The 16,658-nt window shown below is 41.9% G+C and overlaps 1 protein-coding gene across 17 annotated transcripts in view; it reads right to left on the bottom strand.

Moving 5' to 3' along the window:
• Window positions 1-11,519: 11,519 nt before the first annotated feature.
• Window positions 11,520-16,658, bottom strand: part of KDM6A (lysine demethylase 6A) — a 157,285-nt gene continuing 152,146 nt past the window's right edge. For 10 of the 17 annotated variants that reach the window (XM_054165952.1, XM_054165957.1, XM_054165956.1 and 7 more), the window contains 4 exons: window positions 15,466-15,592; window positions 14,386-14,556; window positions 14,045-14,123; window positions 11,520-12,023 (listed from right to left, as the gene is read on the bottom strand). In XM_054165952.1, the coding sequence (XP_054021927.1) occupies window positions 14,067-14,123; window positions 14,386-14,556; window positions 15,466-15,592 (355 nt within the window). In that variant the 3' untranslated portion in view covers window positions 11,520-12,023; window positions 14,045-14,066. The other 7 variants (XM_054165953.1, XM_054165964.1, XM_054165955.1 and 4 more) reach the window with 2 other exon arrangements.

Genomic DNA, 16,658 nt, shown 5'->3' with positions numbered 1-16,658 from the left:
AAAGGACACAGGACTCTCAGTACTACAGAAGCACTACAAAGTTCCCTCTTTTCACCACTGCAGACCCAGATCTGTGAGCACATCCATTCCTGCTCTGAGTCTCTGCCTATCTTCTTCTGGGGCAGAGGGGCAAAGACTCTAGATGCAGCCCTCTAAATCACCTCCTGCAGCCAGGTGAGAATGGAAAGATGCTACATGGCAGGGGAGTGAATGTATCCAGAGGGAGGCTTGTGGAGGCTGGGTTTGTAGGTTTCAAGGACAGCTGCGAGGTGCTTCATGACTTAACTTTTGAAGGCATATATGGAGTCCAACAGGAAAGCCTGCTCTGCTGTGATGTCTGCCTAAGCATTTCTTGAAGAGCCCTGCACCAGTGGGATCTGTTTAAAGACACCACATTAGAAGCTCAGAGTACATGTGTACCGACAATCAATAAAAGAATGCATACACACATACCCCAGGTGGCCAAACAGCAGCACAACAGAGCAATTCAAAGCAAACAGACACCCTTCAAAAAGCAGAAATCAAATGCAGAAATTAGGCAAATCAGATGCAAGACTACAATAAGGCAGCCCCAGAAGAGAAATCCAAAGAGCTGCTTGCTAGCAGCGTGAAGGCTGACAATAAACTCTTTCTCAAGCACATCAGAAGCAGAAATCCTGCCAGAGGAGCTGCTGTAACCGGCACAGAATCTCAGTGCAAGGAGGCCCAAGGAATGAAGAAATCAGTACCTTTCAGCAATATTCACAGATTGTATCTCAAAGAAGAAATAAGAATAATAGCTTAATCAACACCTCTGTCTTCTCCCCATTTGTCAGGGTATGGAGCCTATACGTGAGGGAGGGTCACACATCTCACCTCCGCTAAGATTTTGAGGTTGCTCTGTAAGAAAGATGGCAAACAATGGATTTGAAGGAAATAATACCCTGTGGGTAAAAGCTAGGAACCCTGCTCAGGGAATGTACAACTCAGTTAAACACAGATGCTCATCAGAGGAGAAAACCAGGAACAGATATGGGGCTCTGGGGAGTTCAACCTGCCAAATTGAGCTGGCAAGAGATGGGTTCCCAATGCAACACAGAGGAAAACAGGCCAGTGCCCTTCTGGGGTGGATTAGAAGGGATGTGACCAATAGGTCGAGAGAGGTTCTTCTCCCTCTCTGCTCTGCACTGGTGAGGCAGCATCTGGAGTATTGTGTCCAGTTCTGGGCCCTTCAGTTCAAGAAGGACCTCAGGGAACTGCTTAAAAGAGTCCAGCGCAGAGCCACGGGGATGATTAAGGGAGTGGAATATCCTCTGTATGAGGAGAGACTGAGGGAGCTGAGGGCTCATGAGCTTAGAGAAGAGGAGGCTGAGAGGTGGCCTCAGCAATGTTTATAAATATGTAAAGGGTGAGTCCTGAGAGGATGGAGCCAGGCTCTTCTCAGTGGTGCCCAATGACAGGACAAGGGGCAATGGGTGGAAGTTGAGGCATAGGAAGTTTCATGTAAATATGAGGAGAAAAAAAATTCACTGTGAGGTTGACAGAGCACTGGAACAGGCTGCCCAGGGAGGCTGTGGAGTCTCCCTCTCTGGAGATGCTCAAAACTCACCTGGATGTGTTCCTGTGTAATCTGGTGTAGGTGATCCTGCTCTGGCAGAGGGTAGAACTGGATGATCTTTTGAGGCTCCAGCCCCTGAAATTCTGTGAGTCTGTAATTCAGATAGGCACAGGAGTGGAAGGATTTTTTGGGGGAGGTCAGTCTTGCAATATGTCACAGGCCTGTAAAGGAAATCCTCATGTCAGGGAGTGTAGAGGAGTGAGAGAACATGACAGGAGAAGGACCCCTCTTCATCTTGTTTCTTGCATGCCTCCTCAAACACAGCACCTGAGATTTGGCTTGATGTGTCAGCCCAAGTTTATTTGGAATGTGGCAGGAACAGCCAGTAATGAGGGCTGGGGCTCCCAGATCAGCATCCCAGCTTGGGGCCAGGAAACCACTTCTGATGACCAAGGAAACATCTTCCTCAGTGGAAAAGGAGTCTTTAGCTTTGTAGCATCCACAAAATTAGAGATGCGGATAATTCAACAATATTTATGAATAAAGCTCTTGCAACATAGCTAGCAATGACTCACTGTCTTCACATGGAAAGATCCTAATTTTCCACTGGTACCTCCTTCTGGAGGAAAATAAGACCAAACCAAACCAAAACAACTCCTCCCCCAAAAGAAAAAAAAAATAAAGGAAATAAGCTGATCCTGATCCAGAGAAACCATCTTAACATCGCTGCTGTGAGTGGGAAGGAAAGAATGTTGCATAATGGCACATGGGAGTTTTGAGATCCCAGCTCTATTAAAGAATTAGTTTGCTAGCCTAGCCACTTTGCATGCCTGGAAATATTCATTCAGAAAAAAACCATCATAATCAAGAGCAAGTCATCAGACAAAAATGAATCTGGTTTCATTTCAGAGGGCAGGTACCCTCAAGAGACCTTTTGTTTCAACAGCTTTCAGCGGCTGTTCATGGATTAATACAAGTTTCTCTCATCTCACAGATTCAGAATGGTCCAAGAAAGTTGATCTGATCTCTGTTTGATTCTTAGGGTTTGTCACCTGAGAGGTGGGAGAACGTGTTTTCCTCCCAGGTGAAACCTGGTAGCTCCAGGACCTGACCGTCTTCCTGCTTCCTTGTGTCACTGGGGGTTTTCTTGGTTTTTTGAGATTACCATGATAATGCTCTCTTGATGTCTTAACCAAAGCAGCTTCTCAGCTGCAAGGCTGTAAATGCACCAGAGGAGGTGAAAGCAGATTTCAAAGAGAACGGTTAGGGAAAAGTTGTTATTACCCAGACTGCTGGGGATGCCAATTCCAACTTAATTAAAGGAGCATGGTGGGGCAGAGGACCTTGTGGTGTGAGGTGCTGTATTTCTGCCAGTGCTGCCCTGTGTCACATGAGATTAACGCTGCTTCGGGGACCTTGCCATCCAAACTGATACAGCAAACACATTAGAGAAGGCAGAAACTGTGAAGGAGGTTTCACTGCAAAAAATGCAAATGCAACTCTTTCTAGTCCATTTCCTATTAATTGGATCACAATTTCCTTCCCCTGCTGATTTGATAACCAATGTGGACTTCAGGCGAGAAAGCCATAACAAAATAACATCACCTCCATCAAAGCTCCTGTCCCACAGCCCTTTCCCAAGCACCCTTGAAGCAGGACATGTCTCTGTCAGCTGAGCTCAGAGTCCATCAGCATACATAAACTGTATATCCTTAAACTGGAAGCTTTGCTGTGTGAAGACACTTCAGACTAAGCCATGACAGACAGTGGCAGGTCAGAAGAACCCAGAGATGGTCAGCAAGAGAAGCACAACATTATCTGATGTGGGCAGGAGAATGTGGTGCAAGGGAGCACAAAACCCCAGCCTGGCATTGGCAGGCAGCAGCCTCCTGTGGGGGAAGATATGCAGGTTGTAGCAGAGAGGGAGATCTGTGACTATGCCACATAGAATCATAGAATGGTCAAGGCCAGAAGGGCCCTCCCAAAGGTCATCTAATCCAACCTCCATGTAGTCAGCAGGGACCCCAAATAGATCAGGCTGCCCAGGGACTCGTCAAGCCTCACCTTGACTATCTCCAGGGGAGGGGCCTCAACCACCCCCCTGGGCAACCTGTTCCAGTGTGCCACCACCCTCATAGTGAAGAACTTCTTCCTGATATCCATTCTAAATCTGCCTTTCTCTAGCTTGAAGCCATTGCCCCTTGTCCTGTCACTGCAGGCCCTTGTAAACAGCCTCCCTCCATCCTTCCTGCGGACCCCTTTCAGGTACAGGAAGGCTGCTATCAGGTCTCCCCAGAGCCTCCTCTTCTCCAGGCTGAACAACCCCAGCTCCCTCAGCCTGTCCTTGTAGTAAAGGTGCTCTAACTCCCTGATAATTTTCGTGGTCCCCCTCTGGTGGAAGACCATACAGTGAAGATGAAGCATAGAGGTTTTTAGGTCAATAAAGTAGTGGGTAAAAGACAGAGGCAGGAGAGGGAAAGCCATGACCCATGCAACGGGGAAGTGATGACTAGAGCATTTGAGCATGGCAAGAGGCAAACCTGAGAAAACCGAATGAAAATCACAGAGTAATTAAAGATAAATCAACATTTAAAACAGCACTGCATCAATGAGGTCAAAGGTGGAGTGTTGGAGGGACTTTAAGCCTTCACAGTTTTTAACACTTAAGGACACTTGAAACTTTCTCAGGCAGCCCAAGCAAATGAGTCACCTTAGAACAACAACAGCAGCCTGGTTTTGAAGGAACTTTTTTTTTGTTGTATCCCAGTGGATTTGCCATTGTCAGTGACAAGCAGAGATCTGTGTACAGTATCAAGGTAATTGCTTTATCATATCCTCTGGCCTGGAATTTTCTTCTAATCCCAGCCTTCTCCTGAAAACCAAATTTTTGCTCCCCTTTAAGCAGTGAACACACTGAAAGCAGGTGAAGAGCGTGGCTGAGACACAAGGAATGTGTCAAAGCATAGAAAGGCTACACTGAGGCTGCTTGGCAGTGACAGAGATAACTGTTAAAAGAAGGTGACATGTATTTTGGGAAAGAGACATGATCACAACCACAAAAATGTACACACAAAGCACACAAGACATTCAAGAAGCAAAGACATTTGCCAGAAGATAGAGTCTCTTCTGCAGCAGATTGATAGCTTGCCAAACTAACTGGAGGAGGAAGGAGGTGCAAAAAGAGAGCAGCTCTCATCTCTCCTCCATGTAAGCTTTTTATTCCATGTTTTCAAGTTTTTGAGAGAGACACACCACCCAGCTTCTGTAGAAATGAGAAGAAATGTACTTCCCTTCTCCCTAGCTGCAGAAACCCCTGCTTTCTTAACTTGGGTTAACTTAACCACTGCCCTTTATCCACTGCTCCTGCAGCATGTGAGTTCCCTGGGGCTTTGCTCTGACTAATGTGGGTAATCTCTAACAGGGAGGAAAAGGAGATGGTGAAGTAAGATGCTCTGCCCCTCAATCCTCCCTCCAGGTGCCAAAATCTTCTAGCACAAGCCTCCTTATCCCTTCCCAAGACCCTCTGTCAGAAGAGGTTGTTTTTCCTCGTGGGTCTCTTAGGTTAACTGTTTGCCTGGCAGCACCCATTGACTTGGCTGGGTGAGCAGTGAGGAGAGAAGGTGCTGAGCTGCCCCAGCACCCTCTTTCAGCAGCCAGAACCTCCACTGCAGCTGCCCCTGCTACCCACAGGGTAAACTGCTAAGAAAGAGGAGGTGGGTGACTGGGAAGGATGGAGAGGGGATAGGCCTTTGCTCAAGCTCAGGGGCAGGGAATGTTTCTGTGCTGAAGGCCAACTGATTTTTCTAGCAGTCTCCACAGTAATGTAGTATTGTCCAGAATCAAACCCAGAACATCTTGCAGCCAGGGCCTGGAGGTGAAGAAGCCATGAGTGCTGGCAGGGCCTCAAGCTCTCACCCAGCAGAGGCCAGTGACACTGGCAAGCTGGAGAAACACCAGATGGAACTGAAATAGTCAGCTTCTGGCATGCTCAGGGCAATCAAATCCCTATTCAAATAGCAGCACTTCATTCACACACTGTCTTATGTTCTCTCATCTTGTAATTGTGGAAATAACCCACAGACTGCATTATCCATGGTATTCTTCATAACAGCAATAATTGTTGAAGGCTCTGCCAAGCTCTGTAAACAGCATTTTACACTGATTTTGAAAATTAGGAACCGAGTTTGAGCTTCACAGGAATTGCCAACTCCTTTTGTTTGGTGCTGGAAAACTCATTCCACCTTTAGTTTTACCTTGTAGCTGCTGAAGAAGTAGGTAGTTTTCCAAAGGGATCATCAGCTACCAACACAGGGATCATCAACTACCAACACAGGTATCATCTCTCTGCTAACCAGAACTGGGGGCAGATCACTGAGCCATAATTCAAATAACTTTTTGCCACACCAGACTTTTGCCCTGCTAGACCCTGCTCCTTTTCTTCTTGGTTGCCTACCTTTAAGAAATTGTATATTTGCACCTCTAAGACACTTCTTATTAAAATAAACCCCCACCCCCAACCCCCCATTATTTTAATTTCTTTGGGAAATGTTTTCTGCTGTATCCATCTCAGAGATAACCCTGTGGAATTTCTGATTCAGGCACACAGGTAAAAGCTGAAAGGTGCTAAGCAGGATTTAAATGTCAGGCTGCAACTTTACTTACAACCACATGGTCATAAACATAGTCCAGTGCACACAGACATGGCAATTTCCCTCATCTGTGCTTAGAAATGCCAGAATCTCTTGTTGCATGGTAAAGAAAATAGAATTCACGTGGAGCTGAGGCCTTTATCTCCTAAAATGTCCACCAGACCATAATCTGCTATAGGCTGAGTTCTTGGCTGATGCGCCACATTTTGCTGCAAAACATGTCAACGTCGTGCCATGTGAGTACTTGGGATGGTACACTCATGGGGTACCACTGGGTTAAGCCCCCACCAATATTTCTCAGTCAACCTGCCACTGAAGCCAATTTCTTCTTTTTTCTTTTCTTTTTTTTTTTTTTTTTTTATTTTAAAAATCTGCCAGTCAGGTATCCACACCCTTATCTGATCACCCCTAAGCTTATCTGCCCAGGCATTTCTGCCTCTTCAAGCATAACCGCAATTGCTTTGCCGCCTATAAAACATACCTTTCTGAAAGCTCTCAGAACAAGTTCAGGGTTGCATTAGCCTGGGAAGCATTAGCAAATAAAAGGCATTAAGGAGTACCTGCCCTAACCCTCCTCCCTCCAACATATCTTGCAGCTCCTGCTCATTGGCCTCCCCAGGCTGACCTAGTCCAAGGGCATGTGGGCCACCCTGCCCTCGGACCTTTGTGAGCAGGACTTGGGGCACACTGCTGTTGTCCTACTAAAAGGTTCTTATATCAATGGGCTTATAATTTGCTTTCTGTGAGCCAGAAAAGCCAGCTCTCCCTTGCTGCTCCTTCATCCTGATGCCCAACACAGAGCTGGCAGAGCTGCCCTGTCTGAAATGAGTATGTCCCCAAATCATTAGCATTTAATTATAGACAGAACACTGGCATCTCATGAGCAAGACAAAATCTTGTACATAAATACAGAGCCATAAGCCTGCCCCCATCTTGAGCCCCTAGAATAGATGTCCAAACCTTCAGGTATGAAGACATTTGCCCTTAAAGGTGGCCTTGGACTACTGGAACCAGTTTGCAGCAGAAGCTCTTCTCACATTGCGCTGCACACTCTACCCAGTGCTACCATTTCAGCTGCATGTGTTTCCCAACTGCTGTGCACACCCAGTGCCCTACTGTTCCCCAGGCAGGGGCACCAGCAGTTGTACTTAAGGGCCATGACAACTGGGGGCTGGCAGTGACCTGTATAGTGCTTACACTACTGCCCACGTGATGAAGTTCGAAGATGAGCCCTTCCTGCTGTTGTCATGAGGTGACTTTTCCTTTCTTCCATCCTTCCAGCACGTTTTTGTCTTCTAGAAGTAAATAAGGACACGTGCACCTCACCCAGTACCTAACATTTTTGAATCTTTTAATGGGTGCTCACCTCTGAACAATCCATCCCTCCCACTTACCAAGAGCACACCTGCTGCAAGAGGTGGGAAAGCCCAGCCTGCTGGGACCGAGCTGAGCAGAGCAAGGCAGTCAACACTCAGGTTCTCCGAGCCTGTGGCAACATGGTGATAGCTCCTGTGGGGTGCACAGGTTGTCCCTGCAGCTCTGCTGCACCCCACCTCATGTAACCTTCCAGCATGCTCTACCCTAGCTGCACTGCACAGGCTCCTCTCTCCACCATTTTCTTTACCTTTGCATGTAGCTCCTGGCACCAAGAAGGGAATCTGTCACCTTTCCCCATCCAGTTACCCAGTATGTCCTGTGCTTCCCTTTTTGGAGAAATGCTGCTATATTCCTGGAACAAAGCTGCCCTGAGGCCTAGTAGGTTCCATGCTTGCACTAGGAGCCTCCTCTTTGGCAACCTATGCCTTCCTCCATGGAACCCTGCAAGTAGCAGCCTTGGACTGAGCCTGCTTGAACTTGAACTTCAGCTTTGTCCTCACAGCTTGAACTTGTTTAGGCATCACCTGAAGCCCTCCTTCCTCTCCTGTCAGCATAACAGAAGCAGTAATGGCTGGCATTGACCTGCCCCAGAGGTAAATTGTCAGCCTCATCAGCCTTTTCTCCACGTTGCACTGCTTGTCAATGTCTCAACTGGAGTGCTGCTTCTTTCTGGTTGCCACTATGTGAAGCAGCCATGGAAGCTGGAGCTTCCCTACCACCCTTATTTATTGGCCTCACCTCAGCTGTTGCATCATTGGGCCACAGCTCAGCCAAAATGGCTCTGACCCATGGAACCTCAGGCTTAAAAGCCCTTTTCCCAGCCCTCTTTGACAAGAACTTTTTACTTGACCTCCTTCCCAGAATCAGGGCAACAACCAAGGATGTGAATCCTCTTCCCTATCATCTCAGTTGAATCCTTGCATCTTCCAATAAAAAAAATGTTCTTTGTGGCCAGGATAACACCAACTGTGGAGTGCCCAAGCCTTGCCCACCTTTGCGTCCCAAGAATCTGCCATACTACGCTGAACTCAGACAAGCTTACTTCCTCTAAATACTTCTTACTTACAGCTACCAACTTCATTGCTTTCCAAATTTAGCCACTAGCAGGACTTCACTTCTCAAAAAATGCATCTACTACTCCTTTTCCCAAGGTAAGCTTAAAAATCAAAGGCTCTGCTGAACAACTTTATGGAAGAACTTAAGTTCAGAAACACAAGACTACTCCTTGTCCCTGTTTATAGGATCCCTTTGTTGTCATGCTCCTCCAGGACAGTTCTCAGATCCAGCCAATGCTGCTATTTCTTTCTAATTTCCTCTTAGCTTTGGCTTTATCAATTCTCTAATAATGCCCTCTTTTGTATTAGCCTGTACCTTTCAAAGATTGTTAACAATAAATGCCACATCTTTGGCCATTTTTACCCTTTTATAGGTCACTCTTTCATTTGCCTGCTAAAGTAACTGTTAGCCAGAAGCAAATCAGAATAACTTACAGTATAGCTCAGCTGTGGAGCTCAAGGACACCAAGACTGAGGTTCCCTGGACAGCCAGTTAGTGCCCTCTGTTCAGCTTAAGACTCCCACCTCCCCTTGTCTCACCCAACTGCTCATGCTTGAAACAGCTGTAGGTTACAGATGTTTCACTGCCATCACCAGTTTTGTAATTTAAGAAGCAGGAGTGCTTTGTAATGACTACAATTGATAAAATATTAACTTGTGCTTTTTTAATAAAATGAAAACAAAGCATTCTAAATCATAAAAGCTTATAGATCAAAACTGTCCATTGGTTAGGAGCACAGTGTAATTAAGAAGTATGAAAACTGCAAATATAAAGCCCTGCAGCAATTCAAATTCATGACAAAACCTTCATGCACAACGAGCAATACTGCCTGATGCTCTACTGATTTGGTCTGTTTGTTCATTGGTGAAATACAAATTTCTTTCTGTGGTAATGGTGTCTCCTCTTCTCCAGGGGGGAGGAAAGGTACGAAGCCCTTTTGATTAGTACACAGCAGCTCTTTCCCTAGTTAGCAATATTCTGTTGCAGCACTGAGAAACGAGGACTTTTTGTTTACCATTAGTTGAGGTAAGTTATCTTGCTTTTATTTGGGTTTAAGACTACTGTAGAAGAGTAGCTTTTCAGTTGCAGCATGGTTTGTCAAGATTACAATATTTATGACTGCAGAAAATACATAAGTAAAAAAAAATATTATGATTTGTAGAGTTTGTTATCAAGAGCTGAGACTTACATCTTTACAGAACTGCAAATACTGGCTTCCTAACTGCTAGTTGATAATTTCGCTGGCAAGAGCATTTGCTATCCTTTTCTTTAATCTCTGTACCCTTTTGTCCAACTGTTGTAAGAACTAGCAAGAAAGTAATTTGTAACTATAGTTAAACTGTTGTAACAGCATTAGACAAGCTGTACTGATTCTTCATTAAAACACCCTTCATTCGAAGCTACGACGTAAGAGGCGAGTTCTTTTTTGTTCAAGAAAAACTATTAGCATGCTCTGTGCCTTTAACACTTCACACTGATTACAAAAAATGTAACAATGCAACCACTAACATACCCCACTAATGAGAAATTATGCAAAACTGTTTGATGCAGCACCTCCTGCACCAGTCGACTCTGATCGATAAGAAAGCTATCCACTTTGAAATTTAGATTTAATGCATTTTCAAGAAGCTAATGAGAAAGGAGCAACTTAAAATAAATACCATCATTAAAACTGCAAACTGTTACAATGATATATTATAAACTTCTCCTAAATAAACCTAGTGCTTCCAAAATTTACCAGTGAATTTGTATTACAAAATATGTGAAAATACAATAGTATACCACAAAACAATGTCCTTGTTGGGGTCAACAATGACGCCAAGGTGATTCAGTCTTAGCTTTGAAAATTGTTAATAGAACATACTGTAATATATAAGTTGCCATTTGGTTGAATTCTAGAGAATATCCCCACCCAAATTCAAATCCACCTTTTTTGCCACTCCCCTTCTAAAACTAGTGCCAAACTTCCTGCCAGAGCCGGTGGTTTTTTTCCGAAGAGCTTTAAAAGTTTAGCCGTGACTTATTTTTCTATCACTACGTTTTGGCAGCAACTATTTATTGGTCTGTTATTGCAAAAAGTGCAATTCAACAATAAACCAGTCTGAAGGTCATTCTATGTCTTGAGGATACATACCATATATTTCTTTAAAAATAATCATACCTTTGTAAGCAATACTTTACAGTAGACACCTCCAATTCTACTTAAAACGAGAAAAAATTTAGTCTCTAAATCTTTATACAGATACTTATATTTGAGGTTCTATATATATTATATATATACACAAGCACAAGAGTATATATAAAATATATATATATATCATCAGATTCAAAAAAAAGAACAAAAACTGGGCACTGTACATAAATTTTTTTTTCTTTTTTTTTTCTTCTTTTTTTTTTAAAACTCAAACAATAGAAAACCTTTAAACATTAAACAATTTTAATAAAAGTTTCTGTACAATGCTAAGCAGTTTTATTTACATATAGAAAATGTAATAGGAGTAGTGTTTGAAATTACAGAACTCCTTAAAATTTCAATGGCAGGTAATCTGGAAAAAAATAACAGCATTCCATTCACAAATATTTTCAAGCAATAAATATGTATTTATAAATAGTGTAAATTTACATCAAGATTAGAAACAAAAAAAAAAAAAAAACCAAACAAAAAAAAAAATCACAAATCTGAAGTTTATTCCTTAGTCTATGTGCAACCCATTTATCTTTGTGACTTGGCTGTTAATTGTTTTAAATTTTATTTAGGAACCAAAAAGTGTAACCGTCATGGTTTCCAAACAAGACAGAAAAAAAACCATAAAAGCAGTAAAAAAAAAAAATAAAATAAAAAAAAAATTATATCACCTAACTCTTCACATTTAAAAAAAAAAAAAAAAAAGAGAGGAAAAAGGAAAACAAACAAAAAAAAAATTGCCAAAAGAAAGACTTAAAATTTCTAACTACCTTACAAAGAAATGACCAGCTAAGCTAGTACTTTTTTCCACGGGAAATCCTGAAGGGGAAAAAAATGGATGAAACCAACTCATCAGCCCAGAAACAGAGAAATACAAAAGAGGTGGTCTTCAAGTCAGTAGTCTGTATAATGTTGCCAGTTTTGTCAGATATATACAAAACATGGAATTTTTATTATTTGTTTGTTTGTTTGTTTGAAGTACAGCTGGATGAGCTTTATTCGTTTTGAGTTCTGGAGTAGGAGGCAGTGCTCTCTCCTGTCCAGTCGGTTGACACTCCGCACTTGGAAGGTTGCATAGACACAGCTTTCAGCCAGCAGCCTTACGGGATAGCTACAAAAATCAGTGGTGCAGAACTGGGTCACTTCCTGAATATCAGAAAAGTTTTCATTTAATGTCCATGAAAAAATGTCAAGATGAGGAGGATGGCAATGGAGGAGCCTGAAAAAGAAAACATTAAATTACCTTTTCTACAAGGGTGCAAAACTCAGTTGTTCAACCGAGACCTGCACAAATTGCAACCATCAGAACTTAGTCACACACTCTATTGTTTGCTCACTTCAGGACTCTTTCAAGTGCATACTGGCATTTTTTTCCAATTTACTCAAATGACTGCTCTGCATTAGGGTTTTGCCTATACTGCAGACTGGAGTATGCTCTGGGAGCGTCTGTGTCAATCCAGTATCAGTTGTCGAAACAAGTCCCATTGTGGCAGCAAAGAGGTCCATGTGGGCTCAGTATAGATTCCTCCTTAGATACAGGGATTCTCAACCTGTTTATCAATGGTGGGTGTACATCTGTGTCTCTTTAAATGCCTTGCAGGCTTCATTTTCTATTCCCTCTGCCTATACAATAATATGGAACCCTGAAGTTAGCATAATGTGTAAAAGGTCCAGATTTTTCTGAGGTAGGGACAAAGTTGTGGAAGGGATTTGTTTTGGTTGTCTTTTGTTTGGTTTGGTTTTTTTGTGGCTTGTTTGTTTCTTTGTTTGTTGTGTTTTTTTCCTTTGTGCTTTTTTTGTTTATTTGTTTAATCCTGGTAGACAACACCAGAGTGCTTCAGGTGTCTTGTTCTTGCCTTCTTACAGGATCTAAGGTCCAGAAGATACCTCACTACTTCCCAATATTGCAATTTTGTCTCTTTTCATCAAAATGCTGAATCTTTAATAGCACTTCCTTCTGTTTTCCTGCTCATCAGTCCTGTCATGAAGTGTAATCCCTTCAGGAAGCTGTTCACAGTCTTTAAAGACAGTTTAACTCGTACAACAGCACCCACCTATAGAACACTAGCACCTGCTGATCCCCATGGTTGCTCTCAATACTCTACCCCAAACATAGCGCCTCTCTGTTAGCCCTATTGCACCTTCACCATCTGAGATTAAATTCGTGCTCTGACTTGCAACAAACCTTAATTCTTCTCCTAGATCTGAGAGTTGTCACTGTCAGGCTATGATTCCTCACAATTGGAATGTATCCCCTTTAAAAGAAATGAATGCGCACACCAATCTCACAGGAGAACAACTGTTAATGCCCTTTAGGGCTGCAGGCATACAGTTTGGTCGTGGTAGGGAGCTACTGACAGGTTGAGAACCCTTGTTCTAGGGGCAGTAACATCACTGTTACCTATAAAATGTTATAAACACAGACAACAAGACAACCCTTCCTCTCCCCTCTTTTCCATACAGAAATGTTCTTGCCCATTTCCACTCAGCTTGATGAGGTATCTGAGAACAGGTATTTATTTATTTATATGCTTTTCTACCACTTGGAAATTGCAGTATTTCACAAACTATAACAACAATGGGCTGCTAGAAGCATGACTTGAAGTCCAACCACCTCAGGTTCTATAGGACCAATGAAAAGAATTAAATTCAGAGGACATGGTCCTGCACACTTGCCAGCCGCTACTGCTGAACCTTGAGGCTTTAACAGGTCACAACTTCTCACACTAGCATTACATGAAATAAATGTCTGAACATACATTTTCTGCAGCACCTAGAAACAAATGAAAAGGAACAGCCATTTCTGGGCTGCAGTATTCAGTTCAACATGAAATTCTCATAACAGTTCAACATTTGTTTCCTTTGACAGAAAGGCAAGGCTTATAAATAAATCCAGCATCACTTTCATTGTGATTACAAAGAAGCCATCTTTGCCTGAAACAATGAAACCTGGGTGAAATGTTAGGACAGTTGTGCTGATACAGTTCAAAGCAGGAGGCTGCCATATATAGCACAAAGCTATAATGGCGAAGAGGCTTTTTTGCTTTAAATTGAAATGCAAAGGAGGCCCCAAGCCAAAAGACAGAACTGTTTGAGAGCATCCACTTGCTAAGCAGAAAGACAGTGCTGATTTGGGAGGGGATGGGTGGGGAAGGGGAAGGAAGGGGTCTGAGTGCATAGGATGCTCTGCTGCTATACTGACTTCATACCACAACCAATGTATTAGAGATGCTCTTGAACCTGGTGCTAGTTTCTCCAAGCTTCACTGTCCTGATTCTTCCCATCTCCATCTGATCCAGTTATGGTCTTCAGGTGATCTCTATTGGATTTTTAAAGCCACAACTTTATGAATTGTAACATCATACTTTTCCTGAAAACTCAGTGGTTATGTTCTGCAGTAAGTTACTGTACTATTTCACATAATTTTGACTCTTCAGCTTTTTGTTCTCTAAATATCACACACAACCCATACCTCCATTTGAATCAGAAAGTCCACGATACTCACACAATGGAGTACCAAGACGGTCTACAATTGCTTTACAAATAATGTATTTATGCACCCACTTATTAATGTGACTTACTAATGTAAATTGATCATAGACTTGCATCAAGTCCTCCATTTTGTACTGTTCTAGCACCACAAAATTTTCCAGGTTCGTGCTTATCTTTCGTGCACAGTCTTGGCAATGTACGACATAGGTCTTTCGAGAATTGCTCTCACTAGTGACAAAAAGCAGATCAAAGACTTCCACCTGTTAAGACAGGAAACAAAGACAACTGTTACACTCTCGGTTTTTGTAAGTTAAACCATGAAAACTGTATTTTCTTCAGGATTTACAGCCTTACCCTATGCATAGATTTGTTCAGGGAACATCTATCCTCCTACGGCTCAGGCAGAGGAGTGAAATATTGTAAAACCACTAATACTACATTTAGGGTATATGCATGAACAGCACTACAAGAAAGCTTTTGGTCAATACTGACAAAGCAGGATTCATAGTCTTAAAAGGGGTAACGCAGTAAAGTTGGAATTTATAACAATGAGACCTAATTTTCCTTTTAAAAATTTGTCTTCAAAAGAAGCTCATGATTTATTTCCTCACTACTCAGTCAAATGCTCATCCTCCTCAAAAGCCTTGGTCAGGAGATAACTAGAAACTGAATTCCAGGGGGTAGGAAAATTTTATTTTCTCTTAAGCTTCATTAAAATTACTATCTGATACTTTAAATGAACTATTAACAGAAAATGAACTACAAAATTTCAGCAAAAAGGTATGTCCTGTCAAGAAAACATACTTGAATTCTCCCTCATTTGGGACTGTTGTTAGACTTCTGAAATGAAGACTGATACACCTTTGAAATGAAGCTCAGCAGACCAAATTGTTGCAAAAGGAAGGATAACAACTTTTAATAGTAACTGAGAATTTAAAATCATCCTAGTGAGTAACAATGCTATGGAAGCACTGTGGAGGAGACTGCAGTAAAATACAGCCTACATCTAAAAAAGCTTGATAAGCTCTTTGAAGACAGTACTACATCATGTAGATGTGTTTATAGCATAATAGCAGATGCTGAGATTTAAAATAGCAACAACCACAAAAGACAGGACAAGATTTAAATAAATATAGTAGCACCCAAGCCCAACACATAATTTTACTGACCTCACAAATGCTACAGTAATGAGCTGGCTCGTCCTTTGCTCGCCCATGCCAGACAATCTCTTTTCCTGCAGCAATTAGAGCTTCCCTCAGTGTCTGACACTGTTTGAGAGTTCTTAACAGGCAGTACCTGCAACAAAAAGCAGATGTATGTTCAGTCAAATATTCAACTTTATAGCAAGACTCAAGTAGGCTTAAATTTCTTTCAAGACCCTGTACCTAGAGCTTCTTCTTCCTCTGGAACTTCAGAAACAGTTTGCTAATAAGAATCACTGGATTGGTGACTTAGACTAAGTTACACAACATGCTTATGGAGCTTTGTGGAGATTTGTTTCATTTCAGTACTGCCCCATGCCCTGCAAACAAGCTGCACCTTTCCTTTTTGACTGAAATGTGCAAGTGATCTTATAAGAACAATGTGCTTTTTTCAAAAGTAATTAATGTATTTTCTTTTGAAAGGATAATTTATCTGCAGTTCAAAATAACTGTTTCCATTTTATATAAATGACCATAGTCTAATCCAAAGAACTGTCTTAAGTAACATCCTAAAAGCCTTCTTACTACCTCGGCACTACTTTTCAGTTATCCCAAGTCTGAAAACTCAAGCTCTTGACAGGAATCACTCTACACACAGTGGAAATAAAAATCACCAATTACCTTCTTCAGTTTGAAAGGAAAAAGAATACAAGTTAGTATTAGAAAAGAAAATCCTTTTGTAGGGAAAAAAAGTAGTTTTTTAAAAAAAATTTGTTTTATGAATGAAGAAAAGAACTGGTCAAATGTCAAATTAAAAACAACAATTACCTGCCATGCTTCTGTACTATAAATCAAACTAGTTTTCTGGCATTGTGAGAGCTCAACATGTGCTATTAAAAAAGTTGGCACAATAGGTCACCAGATTTCTAAATTACAATGTTATTTTCAGTAATTTTTAGCTCTCAGCTGCAGCTTTTGCAGACCTTAATTTTCTCCTCTACAGGGTGGTTATGTTACATGCTCATTAGATGAAGAAGGAAGATTGGAAAAATGTAAGGGGAAGAATAAATATTGGACAGAAAACAAAGTGCTCAGGAGTTCTTTCCAAATGTTTTCAACTTGATCCTTCTCCCATTTTCAAGCCATAAACATGTAATATATATGCTCTATATTAAAACCAAAAAGTTTCTTTCATATATTTCCAAATAGTTAATATTATC

This window comes from Dryobates pubescens, chromosome 12, assembly GCF_014839835.1.
Source record: "Dryobates pubescens isolate bDryPub1 chromosome 12, bDryPub1.pri, whole genome shotgun sequence".
NCBI classification, from domain to species: Eukaryota; Metazoa; Chordata; class Aves; order Piciformes; family Picidae; genus Dryobates; species Dryobates pubescens.
This window is presented reverse-complemented; position numbering and strand designations above follow the sequence as displayed.